Genomic DNA, 26874 nt, shown 5'->3' on the forward strand with positions numbered 1-26874 from the left:
CACTTAATCTCCTCCTATAACATTTCACAAGATTGGAGAACACAGAGAGAGGGATCTTTGACCATTCTTCTTTGCACAATCTTTCTAGATCATCCAGTGCCATGGGTCCTCTCTTATGCACTCTCCTCTTTAGCTCACCCCACAGGTTTTCGATTGGGTTGAGGTCTGGGGACTGAGATGGCCATGGGAGGACCTTGAGTTTGTGACTGCTGAACCATTTTTGTGTAGATTTTGCCACATGTTTTGGATCATTATCCTGCTGAAAGACCCAATGACGACCAATCTTCAGCTTTCTGGCAGAGGCCATCAGGTTTTTATTTAAAATGTCCTGGTAGTTCAAAGCGTTCATAATGCCATGCACCCTAACAAGGTTCCCAGGGCCTTTGGAAGAGAAACAGGCCCACAGCATCACAGATCCTCCACCATACTTCACGGTGGGCATGAGGTGCTTTTCGGCATACTCATCTTTTGTTTTACGCCAGACCCACTTAGAGTGTTTGTTGCCAAAAAGCTCAATCTTAGTCTCATCTGACCAAAGCACACAATCCCAGTTGAAGTCCCAGTGCCGCTTAGCAAACTCCAGACGTTTACGTTTGTTAGTGTTAGTGAGAAAAGGCTTTTTCCTTGCATGCCTCCCAAACAGCTTGTTGGCATGTAGAGAGCGTCTGATGGTTGTTTTGGAGACTTTGTGACCCCAAGATGCCACTCTTTGATGCAATTCTGTGACAGTGAGCTTAGGACTTTTTTTTACTTCTCTTACCATCCTCCTCACTGTGCGTTGTGGCAAGATAAACTTGGGACCTCTTCCAGCCTTGTTTGTCACTGTTCCAGTTGTTTTAAACTTCTTAATGATTCCTCTGACTGTAGATACGGGCAAGTTAAGGCGAGTGGCTATTTTCTTGTAGCCATTGCCTGACTTATGAAGGTCGACACAAATCTGCCTTACTTGAATTGTGTGTTCTCCTGTCTTTGCCATGTTGACAAATGGGTAAGAGAATTAGGCCTCTGTGTCACGTCATATTTATACCCCAGGGAAACAGGAAGTCATGAATTACTAATTAAAAGTTCCTAGATACCCTGACCAACTTTAGCAACTACAGAAAAATATATTTTTTAAAAAATCAATTAAAATTTTCAGCGGAATTGTTAGGGGTGCCAATAATTGTGGGACACATGATTTCAAGTTTATTTATTTTTTAATGTGTGATTTTTTTTTTACCACCAAAGTAATGTACTTAAATAAAAGGTTGGATTTTTCTCCTTTTTTGCATTTGGGTTCTATGTTGTTTAAAAAAAAAGGAGAATTTTTGGAAGTCCTCGACCACATCTTAAACAGGGGTGCCAATAATAGTGGAGGGCACTGTATATATATATATATATATATATATATATATATATATATATATATATATATATATATATATATATATATATATATATGTATATGTGTGTATGTATGTATGTATATATGTGTATATATATATATGTATATGCAGGGGCGGTGTGTTCAATAGGGCGATATGGGCGACGCACTGCCAAACGGGAAAAGGAAGGGATTTTTTTTCTAATCAATTATATCACGGCAACAGTAGTTATCAGTGTTGTAATCTAGATGTCTGATCTGCCACAGTGCCACTAAATGTCCAATCAGGCTAAAGTCGTGCTTCAAATGCCCCCCCCCCCCCTTTTGGGGCGATTTCAGTCAGGTTGAAAATCGCCCAGAAGTCTGTCATAGACTCCCATGTAAAATCTATTTTTTTCAAATATCAGAGCTTTCAATACAATCTCTATGGGTTTCTGAGGGCTTGCACTTACGCGCTTTCGTCATACGTAACATAACCATGAACGTAACTAAGAAAAGAGCGGGTAGCCTCATCAATCAATTCACGTACTACTATCAAGATGGCTATAGCGTTCAGTGCAACTCGATTGTCTCTTTGAAATAAGTTACTTTTTGTCGGCGAACAAATGAAGATAAATTGGCAACGAAACAATTAGGACCTCCCAGACCAAATTTAATAATTCAACAGGTTTCTACTAAAGGGGGGAAGTCCTACACCCGAGGATTTTCCAAAAATTGGTACAACGAAAAACCTGGCTAGCAGGCTGCGATGTAGCTAATGCAGTCTTCTGCTACCCCCTGCTTACTCTTTCACCCTGAAGGCGGCACGGCAGACAGCACCGCTTGGACAGCGACTGGTGTGTAACGGACATGCACCATCTTTCAGGAAAGATTAAGAAACATGAGCTGTCAAAGACCCACATGGATAGCTGTTTGAGATGGTCTGCTTTGGGGAGAGTGAACATTCCCACTCAACTGGATGAGGGATACAGGCTAGCTGTCCGCCGCCACAACGATGAGGTTAGTGTTGATAATCACAAGTTTACTGGAGAACTGAAACTGACAAGGCTGACAAGATAGGACCCTTTTGTCCATTGTTATTGGATAGGAACAGAACTTATAACCAGCTCCTGACCTAAATAGATCTTAGCACAACATTTTACTCAACATATCATATTCCATATTCACTATAACAAATATATTTACTACGACATTAGCAAGAACCGCCACATCCTCAGCCGGCTAATCCAGTGTGTGAAGTTTTGCGGAGTGTTTGAGTTAGCTTTGCGAGGCAAAGATGAAACTGAGGGCTCCACCAACCCTGGTAAGCCAACACTTTTGAGATCAGTCAATAAATGCTTCTGGTATTGACTTATATGCTGCCCCTGTCTTCATGTTGTTGCTGGACATATCTTTTTTAAAATGTGTGTAGGTCACCTAAATCATCAGAAAAATTGCCCCCCCTGAGAATTTTTTCAGGAGCCGCCACTGTGTATGTGTATATATATATATATATATATATAAAATAAAAAATAAATTTAAAAAAGTGTGTTTTTGTAAAATTTTCTGTGTAAATTGTTCAAAGTAGTCCTTTTGCATAGAGTTGTATGGTTTGTTTAACTTTGCAATCAATGGTTTTTGTTTGAGATACATTATAATGTGACAAATCTGAGTCTCATTCTGCTATTCCAATACCGTATAATTGCCTAGTATACATTCCCAAATTACTGAGAGGTAATCAAATCAAAGTTCTTAATAACAATGATATCTTCAATAAAATCAATCCGATCTTCTAACTCTGGAGCATTAGATCACTTGGTCACACAAGAGCAAGTGATAAAAGTACTACGGGACAGCTGCCATGACATCATAAAAACGAGCCATGCAAATATTAGATCTAGGAATGTTTATGCCATCCTTAAGTTACTGATATCAACTTACCCCCACTGGCAACTTCCTGCGTGCCCTTCACCTATTTCTGCCATGCTTACACATAAGACCACCACTCCACAAGCACACTGCTGTCTCTGGCAGGCCTCCAAACATTGACTGACTGACTGATCCACACAGGGAGGCACTGCTGGGGTGCAGAGATCAGCAGTTAGTACATCACCACCCAGCCATGCATTGCATTTCCCCGATTGAAATATACAGTATCATCTTTTCTCAGGAGTGGCAACAGACCAAAACTAGAGAGAAAGGCCAGTATTAATATAAGAAAATATGTAATAAAGAACATACACTGCTAGTCCAAGATCACTTATCACCCATAATTTGATCAGCTACGATATGGGCTAGCATAAATAAACCAAGTCCTTAAGGCCACACATCTCCCAGTCTATCAGCCTCACAACAGATGATAGGCCTGACAGTTGACTGACAGCTGGTTTAAATGGACTTGTTCTCTAGGAGGTGCAATAACCGCTTCAGCTCTGGGTCTTCTCTCCCTCTTCTCCAGCTTGATCCTAGCAGCCTGTTGCTTGGTAACAGACTGCGACCACTTCAAAGTCCCTCTCCCTTAAGTGCAAGAGGCCTGCCTTGGAAAGGCTTCAGAGGGGCTTGTCACTGGACCATGGGACAGGGGCTCCACCATGTTCCCCTCTACTCCTGTGTTCCTGTGCTGGTTCAGAGCAGCTGAGCAGGCTGTCTTTGGGGAGCAGGAGGAGAAGGCGGTCGACCAGGCGGCTGGGAGCACGTCTGGCTGGTGCTGATGACAGAACCGTACAGCAGGGAGAGGCAAGTGGGACCAAGCTAGAAACCACAAAGTCTGTCAATCCCATCAGAGCTACTAACCATCACACAGTGTTAGGCAAACCTGGCCAACATGGGGCCCACTCTCATCCTGCAAAGTTAAGTTCTAGAAGAATGTGAAAGCCAAAACGGGAGTGGAAAGTGACCCTGCCTCATAATACTAAAGCACAACATCTTTCTCAATGCATCTGCTGTTTCTATTTTCTAGAATTGTTGTTATTGCAGGCAGTTTCAGTGAGTAATACTGAAAGTGGGAGGTAGGGTGAAAGTATAATTTATTTATTCCCTGTACGGGAACTCATACACGTGCACCAAAACATTTGATGGGCTAATCATAGAATTACACTTGCAACAGGAAAGAGATAACTGTTACACAAAACACCAAGAAGTGTAATGACATTTTGGCGATTGTCATTAGCCCAGAATTTATGCGTCCACTCAGGAGGCCAACATTTTGTTTTAATTATTGTGATAGGCTCATGTTTTAGCGGTATAGCGTACCTCCACTATTTATTTTGCTGGGACGCCATACCGGACCGTACCGCCTTACTTTCACGCCTATGGCTGACCTGGAGAGACTATGAAACACCATGGCACATTCAAAAATAATAGCTCATTTCATATCACTACCTCTGAAAGGCCTCCTAAACTATTGTGTCACAAAAACCTTTAAAACACAAGGATATTGGACAGACTGCTGTACTGTACTGTACTTTATTCCCAGTGTGCCATGCTGTGTGCACGCTCGTGTCACATTCTGTTATAGACGGCCAGACTGGCACATCGGTCAACACAGCCTGGAGCCAAGCTGCCTGGTGCAGACAGCCCTCTTCCTGGGCACGGGCGGGCGGGCAGGCACGAGGACATCAGAACTATCTATAACCACTTATTAGACCAGCACTGTTTTCCTAATGAAGCTGTGTCAAATGATAAGGCAGAAAGAGGAAAGAGTGGACCCAGGTCTACCACATGCAGTACAAAATGCCCCTTGGAGATTGTATATTTATTCCAACTTAGCCCTTGATATTGATGGATGAATGCCAGAGGAGCAAAGTGATTATTAAAAGTTAAAAAAAATTGAGATGGCCCAGTTGAGTGAATTGTGCCATTGTTTGCAGCCAAGCATGTAAATGTATAAATCTAATTTAGAGTATACACTGATTTTTCAAAACATTAAGGACACCTGCTTTTTCCATAAGATAAACTGACCAGGTGAATCGAGATGAAAGCTATCATCCCTTATTGATGTCACTTGTTAAATCCACTTCAATCAGTATAGATGAAGGGGAGGAGACAGGTTAAAGAAGGATTTGTAAGCCTTGAGACAATTGAAACATGGATTGTGTATGTGTGCCATTCAGAGGGTGAATGGACAAGACAAAATATTTAAGTGCCTTTGAACGGGTATGGTAGTAGGTGCCACCGGTTTGTGTCAAGAACTGAACATGGGCCAACATCCTTGTGGAACACTTTCGACACCTTGTAGAGTCCATGCCCCGACAAATTGAGTCTGTTCTGGGGGGGGGGGAACAACTCAATATTGGGAAGGTTTTCTTAATGTTTTGTAATGTTTACATTGAGATAATACAAAACAAACTCAAACTGAGCATAGCAAAGTGAAATGCCATCTCTAGGGAACCATCCAGATGCTCTAAACGTGTACAATGTGAAGTGATATCCATGGAATGTTATGAACGTAACCACACAAAGGCCATTGCCTTATCAGGATCAGCTAACAGACATATTCTCATTCAGACATGGCCAAGACAAAATATTCATAAAATAACAGGAAGCTGACACAATCTGATGTCACTGTGAATCCATCCCCCCAGTCACCTGCTTTGAGTCTCACTGGCAGTCCAAGCAACACATCTGGAAAGTATTCACTGTGAACAAAGAGAAATTGTGGAGGGAAACTCAACAATCATCCTAGGTTTACACGAAGGTCAAGTCACTAATTTGAAACATCCCCTGTAGGTCCCCTGTAAGTAACTATGATCTGCTTGCCTGTAAGCATATATTTACAATGTGTAATTGCACAACCACTTGTTAAATGTAGCTAGGTAGCCTAAATAGTGATTTTCTTTTGTGAGTTGCAGTAAGAAAAAAGAAAAATAAAAAAAAGAAGTAGAATGAGAAAAATAAGTGGAAATTAGAACATATCTTCCCCCACCATTCAATCATATGATTTACTTGACATAAATTAAATTCTCTATATAAGAGAGTACATTTTATAATACTAAATTTTGGGATTGAATTTGTTCATCTGAGGTGTGTGGTCCCTTTAAGAGGAGTCAAAAGAGAATACTGCGTTCCTAACCAAGTGGGCAGGTGGTATTTCCTACATATGACTGGGAAATCTAGTTGAACGCAGCATTACCAACTGGTAATTACTAGTGGTAAAGTCGTCTACAATCTCTGAGCTCCAATTTCTCACACATGCTGAACTCTGACGTCACATGTTAAGGAAACGATCTCACTAACAGTATTTTCGGCTGTAAAATGCAACAACAAAACATTATTTATTAAAAGCAATCTTTGAATGTGGTTTTTTAACAATTTAATTTGTTTGCGAGCATAATAGCTGTAATTTTTGTCGATGGTTGACGCAGCTTGTTTGGCATTAGCCAATCAACAAGTTCAAAGCACGTGAATGCACCGAACTCGTATTTACGACTTCATAATTGATAATTACCCCCTTCCCACTTAGTTATGAACGCAGCAGAAGTCCCAGCATCCCAAGCGAGATAGCTAGCTAACTAGTAATCCAAGCCGGCTATTTGACAAATATTTCTTATATCAAATAATTTGTGGGTGCAAAACCAATTTCAGATTAATGCATAGGAAACGGACATTGTTGATGTTGCGTACTGAATACGCCTATATGTTCTGGCTAGCAGAAATGTACCTCAACAACCCTAGTTCATCGTTGCAACAAAACAAAAACACTAGCTAGCTAGCTAATGATTTTAGCCTTAGTATAGGCAAAAAAAATCATGTCTAACTAACAAGCTAGGTCATAGATGAAAGAGTTAGTTATACGTATCTCTGACTAGGTAGCTGTGTTTACTAGATTACAAACTCGTGTACATCAAGCAATGTAGCATGTCAGGGCGAAAGAGGAAGCAAATATCAGTACCTGAGTCCGAGGACCAAGTAAAAAGGGGCGTGTCACTGAGAGAGGTGAAGTCTACCGTCCATGACCATGGGAGCAGGGATGTTGATGATGTCAAACCAGAGACAGTACTTTTCCAAGGAGGGGGACCCCCAAAGGCTTGGAGAAGAGTTCTTCAACCAGCCCTGTATCAGTTTGGCTAAATCATTCCTGGGCAAGGTGCGTTCCCTAGAATCAAACATAATTGTAACCCAAACCGCCGTTGAATAACCCTTGATCAGATACATATTATATGTAACACAGTAGATAGGCCTATGACTAGGGCAGCCCTCATGATGTGAAGGGGGGCTCTTTGTAGACTACCCTCTACCTCTGATATAGCTACAGATTGTTACACCAGATAATGTGATTTAACCAACTAATGTGTCCAGATAATGTGATTTAACTTTTTAGGCTCCCTGAAGTAATCCAACAATGTGTACGCCGCCATCTTGTCTATTTCAAGTCTTCTGTCATTGATCGAGACTGGTGGGTGTCCACCCCAAGGTGCAGCATGTCATGATGACAGACACCTGTCTCGATCAATGAGAGAAGACTTGAAATAGACAAATAATAATAATAATATAATATGCCATTTAGCAGACGCTTTTATCCAAAGCGACTTACAGTCATGCGTGCATAAATTTTTGTGTATGGGTGGTCCCGGGGATCGAACCCACTACCTTGGCGTTACAAGCGCCGTGCTCTACCAGCTGAGCTACAGAGGACCACGATGGTAGCATACATATTTTTGGATTACTTAATGACACAAAAAAATGATTATCTGGCGTAACAATCTGTAGTTACCTCTAAGGATTATCGTTGTAACAAAGAGTTCGAAAGGTTATCTATTTAAATCCTGAACAGAAGCACTGTGCTTGCATTCAAACGACCAGCAAATGTCAAAGCCAGGAAGCACTTGTGTATGCAGAGTGACTATTAATAATCTTAGCCATGTCTTTTTAAGCCCTCCAGTGCCTGAGTATGTTTGTGTTTAATGAAGCTATGTCTGGACCAGTTTACAGCAAGACTGTAATAAAAAGTATGAAAGCCATTATCATGTGGCAAGGCTTCCGGGCTGGTTGTTAATTGTCAGAGAAGCTTGGTTCCCCCCGTGTGATCATGCATTCCACCAGCCTTCCAGCACACACTGCCTCAGAACACTGTGTGGTTTGTGAACAGTCCTTTGCTCAATGCGGAAATAATTGCTCTCCTCAATGGTGACTTCTTTCATCGGCACTGAAAGAAACCCTCCGACTCTCTGAGTAGTTGGTGCTGACTGAGATCCAAACAACTAATGGGAGTGGACTTATCTTGTAGAGAAATATTTTTTTCCTTCTCACTTTAACCTAATTTTCTTCTAGTTTGTTCCCCCCAGCTCCATCTATACTAAATGCCTTCTCAGTGGAGTCTCATGGCCTCTGCTGATGGGTTGAATGATCTAGCTAAACATGATGGGAAAATGTGTATTGTCTGTGTATTCCTGTATCAACATTGAATGGAGTCCAGCTAGCGGTTGCACAGCCGTTGGCACACATACACCATCTACAGTGCTTATTGTGACCACACACATGTAGTCTAGTTCTCTTCAGAGATAACAATAGATCAAGTTCCTTCTGAAGACTTACCCACTGAGGACACACATGAAAGAAAGTCTTTATTTAGGCTACTCCTTGTTTTCCCTGCAAGGTGTTGGTGCGTCGGAGCGCAAATGGCACTGAGCTGAGAGGGACGAGGGGACAAAGCCTCTCACTCTGCTGGGGGAAAATGCACTGAGAGGAACACAGCGATGTTTATGAAACCTGGCACCATCTATGTATACCCAATCTATGGCATCTACCTCTGTATGAATGTTTCCAGTCAAGGTAAGACCATACAACAGAACAGTACATCAGCCACGCTTACCCAGAAGGCAGTGGAACTAACCACCATTAATAAACCAAACTACCATTAAAACCACACGCAGTAAAGTTCACATTTTGTGTTGGCCTTATCTGTAGGAAAATCACCTCATTAGAGACTAAATAGTGTAGTACCTCCCAGGCTCCCCCATGTTACTTTCATTAGGCGATAGTTATCTTTGGCCACAGGTGCTGATATTTGTTTTGCCGTGTGCAGCCTGTGAAATGTTTTGATGTTTTTTTTTCTCTCCAACTGTTTCTCATTATTGAATACGTTAAATATGTTGCACCATGTTATTATCCATTCATTCACACTGGAGAAAGGGCAAAGGAAGGAGACAGAGTGGAGCCTTACTATCATGCCTTGTGTGTGTTCTCTCTAGGGGAGGGTGCTGCCGTGGGCTCTGGAGCCCCTACAGGGCCTGCCTCTAATGAGGCAGTTGCGGGGAGCCAGGCGAAGGGAGGGGGCTCGGCCCCTGAAGGAAAAGGAGCTATGCAACGGCCCCTCAAAGCTGTGCCAGGCCCTGGACATACCACGCTGCTTTGATCAGAGAGACCTAGCCTCTGACCCAGATGTGTGGCTGGACAGGGACCCCCAGATAGGACCACAGGAGTCAGACCTCAAGGAGGTGGTCTCAGCAGCCCGGATCGGCATTGACTCTCATGGGGAATGGGCCACCAAACCCCTGTCCTTCTATCTGCGTGGTCACCACTGTGTGAGTGTAGTGGACAAACAGGCAGAGACAGACTCACTCAATGGCCAACACTGTTATATCAGACGTTGCGTCCTCCTCAGTGGACTTACAGTGGGGGAAAAAAGTATTTAGTCAGCCACCAATTGTGCAAGTTCTCCCACTTAAAAAGATGAGAGGCCTGTAATTTCCATCATAGGTACACGTCAACTATGACAGACAAAATGAGGAAAAGAAATCCAGAAAATCACATTGTAGGATTTTTAATGAATTTATTTGCAAATGATGGTGGAAAATAAGTATTTGGTCAATAACAAAAGTTTCTCAATACTTTGTTATATACCCTTTGTTGGCAATGACACAGGTCAAACGTTTTCTGTAAGTCTTCACAAGATTTTCACACACTGTTGCTGGTATTTTGGCCCATTCCTCCATGCAGATCTCCTCTAGAGCAGTGATGTTTTGGGGCTGTCGCTGGGCAACACGGACTTTCAACTCCCTCCAAAGATTTTCTATGGGGTTGAGATCTGGAGACTGGCTAGGCCACTCCAGGACCTTGAAATGCTTCTTACGAAGCCACTCCTTCGTTGCCCGGGCGGTGTGTTTGGGATCATTGTCATGCTGAAAGACCCAGCCACGTTTCATCTTCAATGCCCTTGCTGATGGAAGGAGGTTTTCACTCAAAATCTCACGATACATGGCCCCATTCATTCTTTCCTTTACACGGATCAGTCGTCCTGGTCCCTTTGCAGAAAAACAGCCCCAAAGCATGATGTTTCCACCCCTATGCTTCACAGTAGGTATGGTGTTCTTTGGATGCAACTCAGCATTCTTTGTCCTCCAAACACGACGAGTTGAGCTTTTACCAAAAAGTTATATTTTGGTTTCATCTGACCATATGACATTCTCCCAATCCTCTTCTGGATCATCCAAATGCACTCTAGCAAACTTCAGACGGGCCTGGACATGTACTGGCTTAAGCACGGCGCTTGTAACGCCAAGGTAGTGGGTTCGATCCCCGGGACCACCCATACACAAAAATGTATGCACGCATTACTGTAAGTCGCTTTGGATAAAAGCGTCTGCTAAATGGCATATTATTATTATTATTATAAGCAGGGGGACACGTCTGGCACTGCAGGATTTGAGTCCCTGGCGGCGTAGTGTGTTACTGATGGTAGGCTTTGTTACTTTGGTCCCAGCTCTCTGCAGGTCATTCACTAGGTCCCCCCGTGTGGTTCTGGGATTTTTGCTCACCGTTCTTGTGATCATTTTGACCCCACGGGGTGAGATCTTGCGTGGAGCCCCAGATCGAGGGAGATTATCAGTGGTCTTGTATGTCTTCCATTTCCTAATAATTGCTCCCACAGTTGATTTCTTCAAACCAAGCTGCTTACCTATTGCAGATTCAGTCTTCCCAGCCTGGTGCAGGTCTACAATTTTGTTTCTGGTGTCCTTTGACAGCTCTTTGGTCTTGGCCATAGTGGAGTTTGGAGTGTGACTGTTTGAGGTTGTGGACAGGTGTCTTTTATACTGATAACAAGTTCAAAGAGGTGTCATTAATACAGGTAACGAGTGGAGGACAGAGGAGCCTCTTAAAGAAGAAGTTACAGGTCTGTGAGAGCCAGAAATATTGCTTGTTTGTAGGTGACCAAATACTTATTTTCCACCATAATTCGCAAATAAATTAATTAAAAATCCTACAATGTGATTTTCTGGATCTTTTTTTTCTCATTTTGTCTGTCATAGTTGACGCGTACCTATGATGAAAATTACAGGCCTCTCTCATCTTTTTAAGTGGGAGAACTTGCACAATTGGTGGCTGACTAAATACTTTTTTTCCCCACTGTATGTGATGGTGACACAGGACAGAGTTGAAACTGGGAATATTTTGGAATTGTATTAAACCATGATGAGCACATACTTAATTGATGTTTTTTCTTAACTAGTGAAAATATTTCAGCTATGAGCTATATCAGTAATTTGGTCTAGCTATGGGGAAATCATTGCAAAAGACCCAAAGCCAAAATGTTTGCACTCTGAAGGGAATCCAGACTCAATATATCATTATTTCAACTGAGATCCACATTGTTGCACAAACACAAATCCCACAGATAAGGAATATGCCATACTTGTATGCTACAAATGATTATACTGCATTCCAAACATCTGTAAAATATTTTATCTAGCCCTACCCTCCCTGCTATCAAACCAACTAGAATTTCCATTACAGTCATTCTCAATCTTCCACCTGTTTTTTAATAAATGTCCTTGCTTGAGAAGTTCTCTTGGAATCATTGATTTCACAGATGTTTGGAACGTTGTGCTACCTCCTCTCAAAGCAAAAACAGCATGTCTGATGTTTGGCATCTTTTAATTCTCTCCCTCCCACTTGACTCCTGGGGGGAGGCAGCCTTGCCTTCAGCCTGGAATTAGCATTAGGGTTGTTTTCCTACATTGTGTTTGTTTGAGATGATTTATCGCCTTTGGGAATCACCCAAATCCTCTAATTGGAAAGGCTCAAGTCGAGTACAGTGTTTAAACTGGCCAATTTCTAGGTATCACTAAAGCTCTTCACGCACTATGTTTATTCAATAATGTATTATTGAAAACAAGGCATTGAACGTAAAACATCTAAGAGATAAAGGGACAAATTAAATCATCTAAAAGCTATATACATTCATACCAGTCCCCCAAGCGGAGCAGACAGTTATTCTTTTTTAAATGTTTTTTTGGTGCATTGATAGATGGGTACAGTATATATTAGTTATCTCAAATTGCAATATTCTCCAGTTGGCTGAAAGCAGCAAACACCATAATAAGGCCATTGTACAATGTACAGCAGTAGTCCGTGTTATTCTGTCCATCTGGTATTTCAGAAAGGGTCCTACGTCTCATGACAGACCCCTCTACTCTCTCTACTCCAGAGGAGACTGGAAGAGGGAGATGACAGGGTCCTCATGGTTGATGACAACCAGAACACTTCTGAATTTGTCAAAGAGGGTCTTCAGCTGAGAGCGCCTCATGTTTTCGTTATACATGATCTCCTCCAGGTGATGGTGCCCTCGGAAGTAGTGCAGCAGTCTGAACAGAGGGAAGGAACATCACACAACATTTACATTTTAGTCAACACAACAGGCATATAAATTAGACTAAAGCAAATTCTCCACCAAATCATTAGCTGGATAAATCTAGCATGAAGCAGCACTTCTTAGAGCCAGTAATCACATTAGTGCATCCTGCACATATGCAGTCACACTATTGATTCACTGCTTAGGGCTTTGGCACTTTCCTTCAAGCTTTCTCTCACTTCTACACCTCAACTATATCTTAATTGTTACACAACCGAAAATACCATTCTCTTTCCCATATATTCTTACATGAAGACAGGATGAGAAAAATATATTTTCTTAAAGCATTGGAACAAAAACCCTTTAATTTCCCACAAGACCAAGCTGACAGATGTATGTTTGTTCTGAAGATATACGAGTCACAAGAGCCTCCAGCCAGGTCCTTCAAAACAACCCAGCCCACCTGTCATACTGACTTCTACACAATAGAGGGCGCCATTACGCCACTGTCCAAAGCCACTGAAATACAGTAGGCCACCTTGGTGCCAACAAGTAAAGGGGACATACTGTACCTGGCGAACATGCGCAGGTCTTCAGGGCTCTGTGCAGCTGGGATGTTGAGGATGACCTGGCGCTCGTGCTCTGTCAGGCAGGCCAGTAACGTCTCGGTCATCCTCTTGTTTAGTGGAGAGTCTCCACCAGGAAGTAGCTCTGCACTGGAGTTTTCCATACTGGGACTGGTCAGGGTCATGTCATCACTGCTGGCTACAGGGAGAGAGAGAGGTAGAGACAGACTGATTGAGGAGGAGAAGGAATGAAGGACAGCGGTTGATGATTAGCTGCCTAGAGGCACAATTGTAGCAGGTAACCCTTTTGAACAGGTTACCAGGTACGGTAATACATAAAGACATCCTCTATCATAAGGATAGAGCGTACTTCATCAACACTTCACCCCCAGAGTGCAGATCCACATACTTGGGGATCCGAAGCTGAGTGCGCTGGGCGTGCTGAGGCTGCGACCCCCCACCCGGGTCACCAGGGGGAGCTCCTCGTCCCGCAGCAGACCTGGCTCCTCCTCACTGGGGGGCACCAGCAGACACGCGTAGGTATGGAGCTGGATCAGCAGGCGCCGCTGGAGCATCCACACCACCATCTGGATCAGCTGGGCCTGGCCAGAGGAGAGGAGGAGGGAGGTGGAGGGGAGAGGGAAGGAGAAGGGACAAACTGGGTCAGAGACACCACTCAAAGAAAAAGGCAGAACAAGTAGAGCAGGAAGAAGCGTCACCCTGTAACTGGGCCCATCTGTTTCAGACAGACAGGTTTGATATGTTTCTAAACCTCCAGAGGGTTCCATCCTGGCCCAAAATAGAGCCAATAAATAGCTGCGTGTTCTGGTCCTGTTCTCATGAAAAATGGACGTTGAGAAGGACGGAGTAGATGTGATGTCTTTTATAATTTATCATCTTCACTTAGAGAGCTCGGCCAAACCAGGATGGGTCTGGGAGAGAGCCCAGACATTCTTTCTGTTTCAGACATCAGCATTTCTGAGGTATCAATTATATGCTGAGTAGCTTTCGGGAAGCGTGTATTTCCTATTAGACCTACCTCCTGCACAGAAGCATCCAGTGGGTTCCTGAACTCAGACAGTGAGAGGGGCAGGGAGAAATTGGCCAGCATGGAAGGCAGGTCATGACCTGGGAACTGCTGGCCAAACCCTTCAGCCAATGGAGAGTACCTATGCAAGAGGAAGGAGATGGTGATTTCTTACTTATTCATATTCATATTGTACCCGCTACAAATGTTCACGCAGGAGAGAATCCTTTCAGTATACAGTGAGTGGCCCAAAGAAAATCAATCTAATTCAGTCCAAAAAATAATGTGCTCTTTTTTGCTGCCAAATAAATAATGGGTTAACATAATGACATCACTAACAACACATTTTGTTATAGTCTGTCAATCCATTTAATACCACCCAATCATTAGGTCATAATTTAACATTAGCACCATGATGCTCATGAAGACAGCTTATTATGTTGGTATTAAATGGATGGACAGACTACAGTGTTTGGTTCATTAGTTTAACCACCTCTCAGCACACACCCTGGTAATGAGGCATGGCAGGAAGGAGAGAAAGGAAGCAGGAGGCTGTTCAAACACACACACACACTGATACTCACAGGCTGATGTTGGCGTGTGGGGACAGCATGTAGACATTGTTCTCACATAGAGGGTACACTATGATGGCTTTGCCCCAGTACACCAAGTGAGCAGCAATCTGGAAGATCTGCACACACAACGAACAGAAACAAAAATCTAACTGTGAAATTGCATTATTGGGCCTGGACAGAACCTGTCTGTATAGAAATGAAATAGTACTGAAGAGAAAGAAGATTCCTAATTTACTCCACTAGATGGCAGTATGAGACCAGCATTATTTTGACACCAGTGCTATGGTGTGACATTGAGGACAGTTTGTAATGACTTGCAATACTTTATATTGCCAAGTCTTTCTATTGCAGCATGTTAGTGTTCAGCAACGTACAATAAATGTTGTTGAAAAGTGGGGCGATGTCAACCAAACCTGGCTTCAACTACTATTTAGGGTATTTCAATTACTTTCAAAGACAAGTATATAGATTTTATTTTTAAAGACTAGTAGTTGAATATTGGAACATATTTGAAAATACTCAAATACACTGACTCAAATAAACTCCCATGCATTTGACCCAGGCATTTGAAAATAGTATTTGAAATTAGTATTTGAAAATGCTTTCAAATAGTAGGCTATTTATAGGACATTATTTGAAAATACATTTAAATACTTCCAATAGAAGTATTTGATTCGGGCCACATTATTTGAAAATACTAAAATAAACAGAATATAAGTATTAAAACAACAAACAATCAAATACACATGTATTTGAACCCAGGTCTGGTGATCTTAAGTGTGTACTGTGTACTGATGCAAGGTGCTCCTACCAACCTGTAGCAGGTTCAGGTCTGCATCCTGTGCCAGCTGCTGCAGGTTCTTGACTGCAGAGCAGGTCTTGATGAGGCGCACCAGAGCAGGAGAGCAGTCCAGAGGCAGCTGGGCCAGCAGAGCCTTCTCACTGTCCAGCAGCAGCAGGGCATGATACGGCCTGGGGGACAACAACACATACATTTAACACACAGCTCATGTTAATGACTAATTAGCATATTTTACATATATAGTCCATGAAGTGTATATAAATGCACTTGGTGCTTCTTGCTTCTTTATTGCTAGAAATGTACTCATTCTCTCTTGGAAAAGACAAATAATATATTGCTATCATTATGTCTTATATTTAAGTTTCAATGCATGTTTTACTAAGGGCAAGATTGTAGTTATAGTAGTGTTTTGAGATGAGGATGCTGTAACATTGGTCTGACTAAACATAAGCACGTGAAAGGCAGAAGTAAATAAATAACTCCAGTAGGTGGCGCTGTGGCCTACAGAACATTCTTGGTGGAGCTGCTCACCAGATGCAGTTAATAGTTTCACATAAAGAAGCAGGCCACAAGAGCTAACTGTTACCACAAAGAATTCTCTCTCACAGCCCCGGTATATTATTACTGTCAATAAAACTTTCCATAATATAGATCTGATCAACCAAATGTCCACATACAACGAAAGCCTACAAAGTTCTGGTGTCAGTTACAACTTGTAACCCACACTTCACATACAGTGTTCAGTAACTCACAAAGGACAAACTCACACACATACACACCTTATGGCCTTGAGGCTGCGCTCCAGGGCCTCTGGATGTACGTGGTTGCCCCCTACCCGGTGGATCTTGTGAGGCAAACAGAAGCTCACCTCCAGCCAGTTGTTGATATGGAGCCTCACCACCCCTGTTGTACACAGGCTAGAAACACAACACAGACTCTATTAATACACCTGCATTGTAAGAACAAAGAAACTAACCACAAATACATGATTTTGTAGGGTGTTTTTACAAACCTGTCATATGCCTCCTTCAAGTCCCTGGCAAGCTTGCATTTAGGAAGGATTTGTCTGAACGGTGACTGAGGGCTGCCATCAGCTTAGAACGAAAACACAGAAAACCAAGTCACATACAGCCATTGACCTCTCCATGACATCCATGTCATGTGAAGACTTTAACAAAGACACCTCTGATCCCCATCTTATTTGGGACAATATGAAGAGGAAAATATCTGCATTGTTCTGTAAAATGCTATCAGAGTAAAGTGGGTACTTCATGGTTCTTAATGGTGGGTACTTCATGGTACTAGACTCAAGCACTGAGTGGTGTGTTTTGGGTAATGTAGTATGTGACTCACTCTCGGTCATGGTGGTGACCTCGTCCTGCACTGCCAGCATCAGCTTGGCCTCTCTGGTGAGGTACTGGCAGCGGCGCTCCTCATGCTGCAGGGCGATAGCGATGCGCCGGGACAGGTTGTGCATGCAGCTGATGACTGACGGGTCGGCATTGGCCTGTAGGGGGCGCCAGGACAGAGAGAAGGCATAATGAGACACTTGGCTCAATAACCAGCCATGGTGCAAAGCAACTGGAACACTGATCACATTTCAACGCTTTGTTAAAGGGATACTTCGAGATTGTGGCAATTAAGGCCCTTTATCCATTTGCCCAGACCAAAATCGCGAAATATCCCTTTAATTTTTTACTGCTAAAAAATATTTCTAAATTGCTTATACACGGTTTATTAATAGTTTATTATTAGTTTATAGATGATTATGAATCTGTAATAGTTATAACACATTGGTTGAAATTGTGAGCATCTACTAAATTATTACATTGTAATTGTAACAAGAAGTGAATCTATGGTCCGGTGACTCAGTAACCCAAGATATCGGTTTGTTTACGTCACTAGATCTGAGTATTAGCAGCATTGCTGACTGCAAAACATGTTGACTTCCAAATATCGTAACCTATAAGTAACTTCAAACCAGCAATATTAGAAACATAATCCATTTAGAAGTTCAATAATAACTTTATTAAAAATATATTTTCTTGAGTGGTAAAAGGGGCCCTAGTCCCAAACTGCTAATTTAAAACATTTGCATACTATACAAAACTAATATCAGATATTTTATCAATACATGCATGTCAAATTTTATTTTTGCAGTTAAATAATTTTGGGTGAACCGACATTGAGTGACATTACAGGCACTCAATTTCAAAAAATATGAATCAATAGTGTATGTAAACAAATTACTCATATTTCAAAATAAAAACCAAACAAGTCAAAAGGGCAGGACAGAATTTTTTGCATGGTCATGTTAGGCACAGTGCCATGGAAAATGCCAGTGAGTGACAGGCTGGGTGGGTTGCTGGGCAGATATGAGGTTAGAACATGGTCCTCTGTAGCTCAGCTGGTAGAGCACGGCGCTTGTAACGCCAAGGTAGTGGGTTCGATCCCCGGGACCACCCATACACAAAAATGTATGCACGTATGACTGTAAGTCGCTTTGGATAAAAGCGTCTGCTAAATGGCATATTATATTATATTATATTATATATATATAACATGACTGTGCACATTCCGCCCAGCCTCCAGTGACTCAGCAGTCTGCCAGGCTGAGTCATGCCCAGGGGAGGGTAGTGCCATGCTGGGTAGAGTGATTAAACAGAGCCCACTGCCCCCGCCCAGCTCTCACCCTCCTTTCGACCACAGATAGACCCCATGCTGGAAAGTTATCACCCCAAGAGACCCCTCCCTTTCTGGGAAAGCAGGCTCCCTGACCTGGCCTCACCCACCCAAATTACCAGCTGATTTATTTCATTTAATTAGAGAAAATGTATTTATAACCAATGAATGTGTTGTTTGTAAAATAAGCACATAATGTGGAAAACATTTAGATAATCCAAACCTGAGTATTAGCACTTATTCATCAAATTAAGAAGAATATTATTGACATGACAATAATTATATTCATGAGGAAAGAGGCTATTAGAAAGCTATTTATGGAAAATAAAATAAAAAAATACTTTCTTACCCTCAGAGCAAACACGACACTGAACAGGATCATGGTGGGCATCTCCCTCTTAGGTGAGGGGTCTATCTTGGACACCTGGACAGAAAGAAATAAGATAATAAATATAATAGATATAAGATGTTCTAAATCATTCTGACTATGATCAATGGCTTTGTATCCCGTTATTTAAATCATAATACTTGCTATTGTATGTATTGAAATGTATAAACAACACAGTGAAAACAATGTTTGTCCTGTGACAAAGCTCTCTAGACAGAAATAAACAGCTGTAAATGATTCATTTTATTAATGCCTTTTATACTGGCATTTCCAACATCTTATTTTCAAAAATACATAAATATGTAACTGCACTTTTTAAAGCTTGGTTTATTACACTAGGTATTCAATTAAGCTTTGAAATAACATTCTATGAGAGCCATAGCTCATGAATTGTTGGTATAATTTCTGAAAAGGGCCATTTTGTAAGGATTCTAACGTACAGTTCAGGCTCTGTTGTTAGGGGATCACACTTTGATGAGAAATTGCCATTTGGATACAATCAACAGTTTACGAATCACATGGATTCAATACATGTATTTTTGGTAAGCAAATGATTCACTGCACCAGTTGAGTAATTTGTTATCAGGTTAATCAGGACACTAATTTCAACCCTCCAATAGGCTAAATCTAGTCCAGTGAATGTAATAGTACCTATCATTAACCTACTTAGGTTAGATACGTTTTATTTACATTACAAATCATTTCAATATTTGTCTAGAATTTTCACTGGAAATGATTTACCCCCCCCCCCCCCTTATGTTCAACCATTCTATCTTACTTCTGTGAATTGTTAAATAATTATTGTGAACCACTGAGATGTAAGGCACTTCTTCCACTAGATGGAGCAAGGGACCTGAATTCAGAGTCTCAGAGGGGAACTAGAAGTCAAAGGAGAATTGCTCTTTCAGATCCAGGGGAGAAAAACTGTCCCCTCTCATTGAAGCCACGAAGTTCAAGGCCGACTGCAGTACTGCAGGCATTGTTAGCAGAAAATAGGATCCCCCATTATAGTGATTGGGAAAATGTCGATCTTTGTGGTCAATCTTTGTGTAAATAAATTAAAATATTCTAAAACAAACAAGGTACCAATAATTGCTTCTATTACACCAGATGTATGTCCTTTAACTGATTATTTTAAAATCGCACACAGAGAACAAGTTATAAGGATCAGCGGTTAAGAGCGTTGGGCCAGTAACCAAAAGGTTGTTGGTTCCAATCCCCGAGCCGACTAGGTGAAAAATCTGTCGATGTGCCTTTAGGCACTTAACCCTAATTGCTCCTGTAAGTCGCTCTGGATAAGAGCATCTGCTAAATGACTAATGAAAGCCTGCAGTACCCCGGTTGGCCTTCAACTTGATATATTCAATGAGAGGGTGCAGCACTGAGCTACCCTGCAACGTCACTTTCTGAAGTAGCTTAAACTGGGCATGTTATATATCCATGAGACGCCATATTAACCAACTTCCTTGGCTTCAAATGTGCTATTGAGTCTTCACAAAGGGATGAATTGTGTCACGTGATCGATGGCTTTGTCCATCCATTCATATACAGTCATTGTTCAGATCTCATGGTACTGCTGGACTGACTGACAGAGAATCTTTGCAGTAAATGGGTATTTATGCTCAGGCCATCACAAATTCATCCCCAAAAAAGTATCTTACCTGAATGGTGTGAGGATGCTGGAGGAGGGTGGGGTGCCCAACAAAACGCACATTGTCTATCTTCAGCTCAAACTTCTTCCCACACATATCAGACTTGGTGGCCAAGATAGTGGCAAGGATGATGTCAGAGAACCTTGTAGGAGAGAGAGGAGAAACAGACCTAATTAAACCAGCCAAGAGTAGAGAAGAGAGGGAAAGGAAGGGAGGAGGAGAGCAACAAGACATCTGAGAAAGTGCCAATTATATCTCATTTGGTTTCATTGTCTCTGTTTTATTATTTAGTCCATCAACCTATAATGGTAGCCATAGTGTGTCTATGGATAGGAGGGTTAGGTTAATCACATGGATCAGCCTGCAACCTGATTGACGGATCACAGTTTGAAAGGAGCTGGTGTAAATAGTACTGTGAGAGGAGAGACAGTGAATAAGCCCCCTCTGGCAGAGAAGGGGAGGGCTTTGTAAAGGGGAGGTGACAGACTCATGCTGGTTTACATAGCTCATGCTGCAGGCTGGACCTATCATCAAATAAAAATTGTATCACCATCATCAGGTGGTATTATTCCACCAGAAAACTGAAAAGGGCCAGATTCTAATCCAATCTTAATCATGACTATGTTTTTGTTCTGAGAAATAAGTGAGGATATTATTATGGCTATACTTGGCTTAGCCATGTAGAAGAAGTATTTGATCCCCTGCTGATTTTGTACGTTTGCCCTCTGACAAAGAAATTATCAGTCTATAATTTTAATGGTAGATTTATTTGAACAGTGAGAGACAGAACAACAACAACAAAATCCAGAAAAACGCATGTCAAAAATGTTATAAATTGATTTGCATTTTAATGAGGGAAATAAGTATTTGACCCCCTCTCAATCAGAAAGTTTTCTGGCTCCCAGGTGTCTTTTATACAGGTAACGAGCTGAGATTAGGAGCACACTCTTAAAGGGAGTGCTCCTAATCTCAGTTTGTTACCTGTATAAAAGACACCTGTCCACAGAAGCAATCAATCAATCAGATTCCAAACTCTCCACCATGGCCAAGACCAAAGTGCTCTCCAAGGATGTCAGGGACAAGATTGTAGACCTACACAAGGTTGGAATGGGCTACAAGACCATTGCCAAGCAGCTTGGTGAAAAGGTGACAACAGTTGGTGCGATTATTCACAAATGAAAGAAACACAAAAGTACTGTCAATCTCCCTCGGCCTGGGGCTCCATGCAAGATCTCACCTCGTGGAGTTGCAATGATCATGAGAACGGTGAGGAATCAGCCCAGAACTACACGGGAGGATCTTGTCAATGATCTCAAGGCAGCTGGGACCATAGTCACCAAGAAAACAATTGGTAACACACTACGCCGTGAAGGACTGAAATCCTGCAGCGCCTGCAAGGTCCTCCTGCTCAAGAAAGCACATATACAGGGCCGTCTGAAGTTTGCCAATGAACATCTGAATGATTCAGAGGAGAACTGGGTGAAAGTGTTGTGGTCAGATGAGACCAAAATCGAGCTCTTTGGCATCAACTCAACTCGCCGTGTTTGGAGGAGGAGGAATGCTGCCTATGACCCCAAGAACACCATCCCCACCGTCAAACATGGAGGTGGAAACATTATGCTTTGGGGGTGTTTTTCTGCTAAGGGGACAGGACAACTTCACCGCATCAAAGGGACGATGGACGGCGCCATGTACCGTCAAATCTTGGGTGAGAACCTCCTTCCCTCAGCCAGGGCATTGAAAATGGATCGTGGATGGGTATTCCAGCATGACAATGACCCAAAACACACGACCAAGGCAACAAAGGAGTGGCTCAAGAAGAAGCACATTAAGGTCCTGGAGTGGCCTAGCCAGTCTCCAGACCTTAATCCCATAGAAAATCTGTGGAGGGAGCTGAAGGTTCGAGTTGCTAAACGTCAGGCTCGAAACCTTAATGACTTGGAGAAGATCTGCAAAGAGGAGTGGGACAAAATCCCTCCTGAGATGTGTGCAAACCTGGTGGCCAACTACAAGAAACGTCTGACCTCTGTGATTGCCAACAAGGGTTTTGCCACCAAGTACTAAGTCATGTTTTGCAGAGGGGTCAAATACTTATTTCCCTCATTAAAATGCAAATCAATTTATAACATTTTTGACATGTGTTTTCTGGATTTTTTTGTTGTTATTCTGTCTCTCACTGCTCAAATAAACCTACCATTAAAATTATAGACTGATCATGTCTTTGTCAGTGGGCAAACGTACAAAATCAGTAGCGGATCAAATACTTTTTCCCCTCACTGTACCTACTCATAATTGATTTCCCAACAATCAAATATCATCAGATGAAGTGTATTCCAATGCTAAATGAACTGAAGACTCTACGTTGCTGGTTTTGTAGCAAGCATTTAACAATGCTTAATTGAAATGCAGGATTTACCCAGATAGACCAGTGAATCATTCGATCTGCAATAGTTCAACAGGAATTTCAGAGATTAAGGTTGGCGTAGGCATATATATGTACACACACACAGGAAACATATGCAAGACACAAAACAGGAAGGAAGGAGTGAATAAAGACAAGTGTGTTCTAAACAAAGGAAAGGTGGTTTTAGAATGATTTGGTCTTACCCTGCTACCAACTGTTCATCAGTTAGTGGAGTTTGTTCTCTGAAATGGGAATAGGGCCATAAAAAAGAAAAAGAAAACAAAAGAAAAAATGCAGCAGACAATTGGACAGAATGCATAACAGAAGGACATCACAAACAAAGCTAAACAAGACTACCACTTGAGAGTGACTTCAAAGCAATTTCATCTCATTTTTTATACCAAAGACTTGATTACAGAAAATGTAACACTTCACAATACATTGCTCTTGTACCGGAGTACAAATGCTATAATTAACCTAGTAACAATGTTATGAACATGTTGTTACAAAGTAATTTAGCATTTGCTTTGTAATTGCATAGTAGTCTAGATTAGTTTTTTTGTTAGTGGACTCAACTCCATTAAAATTAAACTACAAAGCAATAACAAGTTACTACAGTAATTACCATGTTAATAGCATAGATGGTTTGAAATAGGTAAAGAGTAGGCCTAATTTGATGTAAATAGGCCTGTCTCTTTTATTTGAGTAACTATCAATAGCAGGGCATGTGCATTTTTGTTAAATTCTTGCTTTTAAAATAAATTAGGCACACTGACATTTCCATAAAACTATTTTCAGTATCTTGTGGCCACCATTTTGCAGGCCAGCAATTTATTATCTGAATGTTCCTGATCAGATATTCAGTGTTTGACTATCTCACAAGTCACTCTGAAAATCAAATGAAAACATTTTAAAAGCCCACATGTTAAACAAAAGACACTTAAGTAACAAGGTTAAAAAGCACATGTAGCCTAGCCATTTATTTGACATACATATAGAGTGAGTTTCATAATCACATATTTCATTTTAGTCCTAACTTTATAGCCACTAAAGAGAACATGCAGTAATGAAATCCTGCAAAGATCAATAAAAAAAACTTTAGATTGTAAGACAATGTCCACAAATGTAATCTGGGTCCTGAAATCTGTATTGCCATGAACCCATGCTGTAATATCACAGACATTTGCAAGAGGGCACAAATACAACCCTAGCCCTCTTAGGTGAATCAGAGCCAATAGCACCCTAGCCAACACACATGCCACCATTGTTTTAATCACATTTTGACTAATTTAGTTCTTATATGAACATATCCAAAACTTGACTGGTTAACAAAATGTATGATGAATATGATGAAGCCAGTCACACTGGTGCAAAGTGTAACACAGTCCCCTACCCCATTAATAAACGCTAACTACTTTAGCACCTATTGATGATAGTATTTTCTGACTGGGGGAGTTTTGTTGAGAGCCCCGACGCTTGCTCTAAGGACTCATAAGGACGGATCTTTCATATCAGAGAGAAATCTTTTTTTTAATGAAAGGAAAATTACTACACACCTTTATAGGGTTAGTGTTCCCACACGGCCACATCTCCACTTTACAGCACTCGTTTATGGAAGACATAGGCCGCCACCTGTGCAATTTGGCTATCTAGCGTGCTCTGAACACCCGTGTGTAAGCTAACTGGGGAGGAAGTGTAGTTCCAGTGTATGGATCTGTACAAAACTGCTACAGTACGTGTATCTTTTTTATTTGAAAGATTATTTATCGATGCCATGAAAGATAAGGGGCATATCAGCATATGTTTCGAAAACCGTTTCGGAAGTGATGATTATTGACGTTTTTCAACGTTAAAACACAGCATCGGAATTGCAGTTTACACAGAGCCAAATGTGGGCGAATGTAATGACTGAAACCCCTACATAAGGAGAAGAGTTTAAGAAAGCTAACAGTCCCCATTCAAATGGATGTTCTTCATTTCCCCATCGTGATGTAGTCCTAAACTGTGGTTACAGCAAGATGGAAACATTATGTAGGTGACATAATAAGATGACCAATACCTTGAATCTCCATCTGGGTCTTCAAGAACATCTCCTGTAGTGTTCAATGCATATGGACTTCGCTGTTTTTCTTTTGGGCAAAAACATCAGATTAGAAGATTGTTGACCAAATCTGACATATCACACCACATAGCAAGCTAACGTCATACACAAGGACTACTTACTCGTGAGTGATGATGTGCAATCTGCAACCCGTTGAAATGGGTACCTAAAGAGCAATTTGTTCCCTCGGCTACCCGAAGTAACCAAAATTACACTGATAGGGCTTGTCTTTTCACCACTTTTGTAGGAGCTATTTTCAGACTGTTTATACATAGATTTTCGCTCCCCTTGTAACTCAAATGAAGAGGAACTAATATACATATTGTAACGTCGCATTGGCAAATTGTTTGTTAATTAATATTTAATATTAGCTAGTTAAATGCTTATAAGAAACCTAGCTACCACTTGCCAGACTTTCCAACAATTGTTAAATATAGCTAGCTTGCAAGCTAGCTCCGAGCTAGTTAGCTAATGTTAGCTAGCTTGTGCTAGCTAAGAAATGTTGAGGGTTAACGTTAGCTATCGCAGCACCATTAGGTAAGTATATTGATGAGCTACTTAACAACACTCGGTAACAATATATTTTAATACTTATATAATTCTTATATAATATATAAGAATATTATTATATAATTATCTGCTAGATTTGTTGTTGTTTCTCTACTCCAGCTCAGCGCTGCCTGCTTCCTCATCAGTGGCTGCCTGCCAATGTTGTGTGTTACACTGATATGTGATGTAGACAGTAAAAATAGTTCCGCTAGTGGGGTGGAAGATGACCGATTCTGAACCAAATACCCTGTTGTAAAACTCGCATTTTACCAATTAATATCATCATTGTTATGTTTCACATTCAATAGCAATGCAACTGTAGAGCCAGCATGATCTCGTGAGGCTAATAAAACTGGAAAGCATAGAGCAGGGGTTCTTAAACGTTATCACTTCGAGACCCAAACAAGACATTGACCGCCCTCCCTTGACCCAAATGGTCCTCCAACTACCCAAAATAAGAAGAAATAGTGCGCATTGTAGACGTATTATCATAACTCATATGTTGTCAAATCCGATCAAAAGTCGAACGAGCACTAGATGGCGCGCGCGAGCAAGATGAAACATAATTGCGCGAGTAAACGCTTGAGTCGAGAGAGAATAAATGTTGTCGAGGGAGCAGACGGGTTCCGCGAGCGCAGGCCAGCATGGTGCGCGCAAATTTCACTTGAGAGTTTATTAGTGTCACTTTGAGCTAGCAGTACTGCATTACGGCACGCAGTAAATTAATTAGAGAGCGGAGATTTTTGTTCGGCTGAAGAAATACTTACTACATGTCAAGACTCAGAATTACTACACTCTCACAAATACACAGCTTCCCTACACGGGTGTATTTTCTCCTGCCCACACCAATTCTCCAGTTCGCTCTCCAAAATCAATTTTGCTCTCGCAACTGTTTACTGTAAGTTTATAACGGGGAAGTTCTAGCCAATGCTCTCTAACTGGATTTTTGACCATGGAATGGAAGGTGAACGATGGCTGTCAAAAATAAAAAGGTAAATTCGATAGTTTTTCAGTGGAGAAACTAGTTAACCAACTAGCTAGCTAATCAACTATGATTTTAATATTTAAATTGAAGTAGGCAGTTATTTGGTATTCTGATATTAAAACAGGCTATTGATGAGGCAAGCTAGGTGAACGTCAGCTAGCTAGGAAGCTAACTAATGTTAGCTAGCTAACTATTGTTTAGCAATGTGGTTTAACCAAAGTTGCTGTCTATT

The 26874-nt window shown here is 41.5% G+C and overlaps 1 protein-coding gene and 1 pseudogene across 3 annotated transcripts; one reads left to right on the top strand and one right to left on the bottom strand.

Annotated features, from left to right (window-relative positions):
- Window positions 1-7131: 7131 nt before the first annotated feature.
- Window positions 7132-9975, top strand: LOC311139076 (DNA-3-methyladenine glycosylase-like; annotated as a pseudogene). The gene is made up of 3 exons: window positions 7132-7427; window positions 8937-9112; window positions 9532-9975. The product of its transcript is annotated as a DNA-3-methyladenine glycosylase-like (transcript).
- Window positions 9976-12413: 2438 nt separating this feature from the next.
- Window positions 12414-25710, bottom strand: LOC311102455 (GATOR1 complex protein NPRL3-like). Of its 2 annotated transcripts, XM_084143812.1 has the most exons (14): window positions 25231-25531; window positions 25067-25136; window positions 23211-23249; window positions 20613-20745; window positions 18913-18987; window positions 17235-17388; window positions 16894-16975; window positions 16661-16798; window positions 15895-16051; window positions 15089-15195; window positions 14517-14646; window positions 13887-14079; window positions 13484-13676; window positions 12414-12924 (listed from the first exon to the last, which is right to left on the bottom strand). In XM_084143812.1, exons 1-14 carry the CDS (start codon window positions 25442-25444, stop codon window positions 12759-12761), a joined length of 1851 nt encoding a protein of 616 aa, XP_083999938.1. In that variant the 5' UTR covers window positions 25445-25531; the 3' UTR covers window positions 12414-12758. The 2 variants fall into 2 exon arrangements, with proteins under 2 accessions (XP_083999938.1, XP_083999939.1); XM_084143813.1 differs by lacking the exon at window positions 23211-23249 and having other exon boundaries at window positions 25231-25710.
- Window positions 25711-26874: the final 1164 nt, after the last annotated feature.

Source organism: Coregonus lavaretus (genome assembly GCF_964263955.1).
Source record: "Coregonus lavaretus genome assembly, chromosome: 2".
Classification (NCBI taxonomy): domain Eukaryota; kingdom Metazoa; phylum Chordata; class Actinopteri; order Salmoniformes; family Salmonidae; genus Coregonus; species Coregonus lavaretus.

Excerpts from the sequence above, each read along its gene's own strand:
- LOC311102455 (XM_084143812.1), bottom strand. The coding sequence starts at position 25,444 with ATGCGACGTTACAATATGTATATTAGTTCCTCTTCATTTGAGTTACAA. Across the intron at positions 20,746-23,210 it reads GATGAACAGTTGGTAGCAGG|GTTCTCTGACATCATCCTTG; the intron begins GTAAGACCAAAT and ends CTCTCCTACAAG. Across the intron at positions 14,647-15,088 it reads CCACACGCCAACATCAGCCT|GTACTCTCCATTGGCTGAAG; the intron begins GTGAGTATCAGT and ends CCTCTTGCATAG.